The 5,464-nt window shown below is 39.8% G+C and overlaps 1 protein-coding gene across 1 annotated transcript in view; it reads left to right on the top strand.

Annotated features, from left to right (window-relative positions):
- Positions 1-3,975: 3,975 nt before the first annotated feature.
- Positions 3,976-5,464, top strand: part of LOC109542098 (homeobox-leucine zipper protein HAT1) — a 29,803-nt gene continuing 28,314 nt past the window's right edge. Inside the window, exon 1 of the mRNA XM_019911156.2 lies at positions 3,976-4,977. Coding sequence (XP_019766715.2) covers positions 4,218-4,977 — 760 coding nt within the window. The 5' untranslated portion in view covers positions 3,976-4,217. The remainder of the gene's footprint in view (positions 4,978-5,464) is intronic.

The raw sequence follows: 5,464 nt of genomic DNA, 5'->3' as shown, positions 1-5,464 counted from the left end.
AAGTTTTTGTTAACCTTGTTCTATCAATAGAGATAATTTGATGATCTATATCTTCACACAGCTCACGTAACGACCTTACCGAGGCACAGTTTTTCCACTGATGGAGCGAGAACAAACGCAAGCAATATTTGCTCTTTTTATTCGGCAAACTGTCGCAATGCGCCTGCATTTCTTCATCTAGCTGTGGCACTTTTCCATTATTTTTTTCTTTTTCTGTTGCGTTTTTGCTTAGTAAAATGATGAGAACAAAAACCCTCGCAAATGCAAATTGGTCGGACAAGCAAGTTGGAGTCAACTCTTTTCCCACTTCTACCAGCTACTTGCTATCAAGAAACATCCATTTGCCAAACTCATATGGAGCTTTTTACGAAATTTTCATTACCAAACCGACCATTCCTTGAAACTGATAAGTTTTTCGGCTGTTTGATGCCAGTTTCCGTTTCGCTTCGCAAACATAATGTTAAAGTTAGATATACGAGGCGTCGTGTGATGTCAGATTGAAAAAGGGCCCTCACACAATGGCCCGCAATTAATGTCTTTTTAGGCCGCCATGTTGCCCCTAAAAACATCAAAAGATTTAATAAGTTAATTAAAAACGCTTCAGCGATTTGCCTTATGGAGCCCCCATTCGACACACCTAATCTTATGCTTAGTGTAAACGGTAACACGCAGTGGCGCATCTGGACTAGACAAAACCCCTTTATAACGGACAGGGTGAAAAAGTGAGCCTTTGCCGATGATACGCATGTTGCTTCAGATGGAGCCTAATGAGTTTGAAGTCGGTCTCACTCGATTTTTTCTTCAAACACCTTAAACTCTGTTGGGTTAACTTATGGTGTCGCTCCGCCACTGGAGTGTCGTCTGATATTCGACCATGGCGGATTTTCGTTCCCGAACTAGATTGCCAACTGGTCGAAGGTAAGAGGATAACGTGACAACTAAACCTAATGGGATTAGGGTTATTGATTGCTATAAACCTTCTAGGGAAATTCGCCTTTAGATTGCATTGTACCCAGGTGTTTACGGATCGATCCTTGTGAACTAGAAAAGCCTTCATTGAAGAAATCAGACAAAAATTTAGGTCCTTCCTGATCACTGAAGCTATTATTCAATCAGCGAATCAAAATCGTTAACATTTCCGTCAGTTTAATCATGTAATTATTATGGAATGGAAGCAGCTAAGCGAATGAAAAAATGTGCAACTCTTTACGCAATTTATATGGAAATTGATTATTTATACTCTAATTATTGATTAATATCTTAATGATACACCGAGCGTCATCAAAGTAAACATCGAAAGGTAGACCTCACGCATCAACCAGTATAATTAATCTTAAATTGCTGATTTCAAACAGCATAAATTGCCTATTTACTGGTAATTTAAGTAATTTTGTAAGTTTAGCCATAATTTTTAATGCTTCGCTTACTGGCTCGTATAGACAGTCAACGGAGACGGCGAATTCAGTTTTTTCCCGCTTGATCCGCGTGTTTGAATGCAACAAAGATTTTTTATTAAGTACCTATAAGTTTTTTTATCAAAATTTGTACATAAAACTGGAAATATTTGACGTTTAAAATAGTTAGGTAACTCAAACAAGTAGATGAGTGCGCTCTGAATGTAAAAATTTCGAATTTCACTCTTCGTTAAGAAAAAAAAACGAAAAATATTCAACAATAAAGAAGAGTGTGCTCCAAATAAAGTCAACATTTTTTCAAACGTTCAAAAATTCATTGAAATCACATGGATCCTGAAGTTTGGCCGCTTTGTAAATGCTGACTTGAAAGTGAATGCTTTTTCACATCTGCAGACTCTTCAATGAAAAATGCCAACTTCCAAAGTAAAGTCAGTAGCAACTTGAAAGATTCTTGATTGAAAGAGGATTGAAAGATTTATTGAAAGGCGAAAAACGAAAAAAATTGAAAGAAGAAAATGTGTTTAGCACAGCAGAAAATCCAAAGTGCCCAAAGCCAAACTTATTTGAAATCAACAAAGCAAAGAGAGAGAAATATAAAGAATCCATAAAACTTCGGTGCTTGTCGGAAAACCGAACTCAGTCCAAGCTAAAAGATTTAAAGTTAGAGATCATTCTCACCAGCTTTTTGCAAGCTGGCGCGCCATCCTCCATTTTCCTCGCATAAATACCCACGAAACAAGTTCACTACAGTTTCATAAACCACCGCACTTCCCATCAGGGCCACAATTATTCCATATTTTCGATCTAAGAATGCGATTATCGACTTATTTCGTCCACTATCGATAGCAAAATGGACATTCATACACCATTTCGAGAAAAAAAAAGTTTCGATGATTCAAGCTTTACTTCGCAGATCGATTTCACATTATTTATTGTTGGCATTTTTGTGGAAAGCGCTGATTGCATTATCTACAATATTTCCAAAGGCAAATTTCACGTTCCAACCTAACGAAAGTCAACAACAATTAAACAAAAACAGCTTCAAGTGCCGATCTTTCACTAATTTAATTTTAAATCTGGAGCCGTTTATATCTGTCTCAATTTTACTCAGCTGCAGTGATTAATGCACAACGCCAACATTAAAATCAATAACCGACTTAATTTGGTTTTTCTATAAATATTGACTGAACAAAAAACCTCGAAGAAATCACCTAAAACTGAAACTATTGCTCAACTTTTGAGCGATGATAGAAACCAACGAAGATTCAACTTATTAAAAATGCCCTTAGTTTTTTTTAGTTTTTTTAGATTTATTTCGCCACAAACCCAATTCGAGGTGCGTCGCAGGGAGGAGCGATGAGTTATAACTCACCAACTGCCAGAGCGGCTTCACTGCAAAAGGGCAACTCAACACAGTGTTACCCAGGCCTAGTACTCACCAACTCAGCACGAAATAACTCTAGATAATTTATAATCGATATTATTGTTTATGTTTATTATCGTTTGTTGTTTATTGTTGTCTGTTTATTGTTCTTTATTTTGATTCCATTAATTAGTATCATTGCTTTATATTGGTTTTGTAACCATAACTTTTTAATTATGAAGTTATTTTTATTAAAAACACAGACGAGCCAGCGATTTTGCTTACAATTACACGAACAGGACTTTTGAGTGTGAGTTTGGAGATTCTTGGGAGAAAAAACGAGTTCAGGCCTATCGTGTTTTTTGAGCGTTAAAAAATGTATTTTATCTATGTATAAATCGGGCTAAATCTTGGCTTTTTTGTCAATAGCAGCGGATTGTTGACTTAGAGCACAAAAAACATCCTTTACCTGCCGGTATAACAGATGTTGGTAGCAAGCTCATAAAGTAAAAATTTAAATCAGCTCACTCCCACATTTTTCTCTTAGATTAGCTTTCAAATATCTGCTATAAGTAATAGAAAAATACCTGCTGTGAGTTATATTGTTGATATTTACGACTTTCCATTGATGTTCGGGGGGTTTTGCCTAACTTGCAGGCCATCAGAGGAAACACTTCGGAAACAAAAATACCCAACAAAAGAATATTTAGAATGTGCGGTTTATTAAAGCAGTCAAAGGCTGCGGGGATCATAAAAGTGGAACCTCCATTTCCAATAATAAACACGTTTATTCGGCGAATAAATTAATTTGGCAAAGTCTTGATGCGAAATCGCAATCCGCTAAATTAATTCGCGCCCCCCATAAACCACTGAAAATTTACACCAGCAATAAAGAAGTTAAAGTGTAAAAAGTCATAAAGCAAAATAATTTACATTAAACACATGCTAAATAACCTACTAAAACAAAATCTCATTTATCTCCCCCGAAACAAATTATATAAACGGCACTGTACAAATTGGACAGATGATTGGTGGGTCGAGACGGAAAATAAAATGGTTTTAAGCTCCGCCCCTGACCAATGCGGTGGGGCGATGTTATTTTTCCAAAGGACGGCAAGTTTCCGGTTTATACTCCATTGGCATGGAGGGAACGGATGGGCGGAGCCTACTAAACAGGCCCAGTGGAGTAGATTGGCAGAGGCCTTCACTCGTTACCAGATCTGTTAAAGATATCAAGCGGCGTCACGTGTGTCTACAGATTTTTCAGTTTTTGACGTGAACGAGCGCTAATCACCACTGAGCAGTGAGTGTGATGTAATTGCAGAGTCCGAATATTCCGAACATTTTCGCATTGGTTGGTGTCCAGTGGGTTCAAAGTGGGAGTCGTGCCAGGAGCATGTCCGTGTGGTGATGACAAAAATCGGGTTTTTAAGTGGAAAATGCAAGATATAGACTGCACGTCGCCAAACAGTTTGAGCAGCGACATGGCGCCCTACTTAGGAGCCAAATATCAAAGTCCCATCGCGTCCCGATCGCCCAGTCCCACGCTAATGGACACCTCCATGCTGGACGACTCAAAGTACGCGTCCGAGGACGAAATCAGCGTCGGCTGTCCCAGTCCGACCATTCGCAAACGGCCGCGAGATCCCAGCCCACCTTATCACCAAATCCAGCCAAATTGTCGCTGTGCCGACTCAGAAAGCGACGACTACTTCAAGCCGCTGAAAAACCTCAAAATGGTCCAATCCGATCGGCGTCTATCGCCCACAGTGGAAGTCGAGGACCGACAGGACGGCGTGAAGAGTTTCTCAATCGTGGACATTCTGAACCACAAACCGAGCAAACCTCAGTGCACGCGAATAGTCCGTCCATGGGACATAGATCCGGCCGAAGTGGAGGCCCACCATCAGAGACTGGAGTCGATCCATCGGCATTTAAAAGTGCAACAGCAACTGGCCCTGTTGCGGCCCGATCTAGTGGCTTTTAACGCGAGTTACACCTCAGAAACTGGAAGTGATCGATCTTCGAGTGTCGCCAGCGACTGTTGTTCACCGGACATTGTTTCCTCTTCAGTTCAGCGACAGCGGCATCAGCAACAGCAGGGCAAGCAACCTGGGGGCCCAGGAGCCACGCCTTTAGATGCTCTGTTCCAGATGACTTCCAAAACTTTCGACTCTTCTGCTGGCGAATCCAGCGCAGGTTAGTTACTATTTTCGTTACTTGATTTCTGATCAAATGTCCCAGAAAGGTGGCCATAATGATGCCAGGGTGACCCGAAATTAGGTGGCGTGAGTTTAACTAGCTGGTCTACGACGAAAAATAAGCCTGCGGACTCTTCCGGCACCAGCTAGACCCATGTATTTTCACTTTCATGGTCATTTACTCTGCAATGCTTTTCGGCCAGGTTTTTTTTGTTTTCACTCTTCTGCTTCTTCGTGCAAAAGGACAGAGTCCCGTCCAATTCTGTCATCAGCCTTCCCTTTGTATTGCATGTTGCAAAGAAATTGCATTTATATCAGGTCCAATTGGGTCCAGTTTTGTTTCTGTAATATTGTTTTTATTCGAATGAATCAAAAAGTGCCATTTTGCGAACAAAGTAAATGTGACACTTTGAACTTGCCACTGTCATTATATATTTTTTAGTATTTTTATTTAAAAATAACCGAAATGCTTTTTTAAGGAATTA

This window comes from Dendroctonus ponderosae, unplaced genomic scaffold (assembly GCF_020466585.1).
Source record: "Dendroctonus ponderosae isolate FM_Combo_2020 unplaced genomic scaffold, Dpon_F_20191213v2 Dpon_F_20191213_5, whole genome shotgun sequence".
Classification (NCBI taxonomy): Eukaryota; Metazoa; Arthropoda; class Insecta; order Coleoptera; family Curculionidae; genus Dendroctonus; species Dendroctonus ponderosae.
This window is presented reverse-complemented; position numbering and strand designations above follow the sequence as displayed.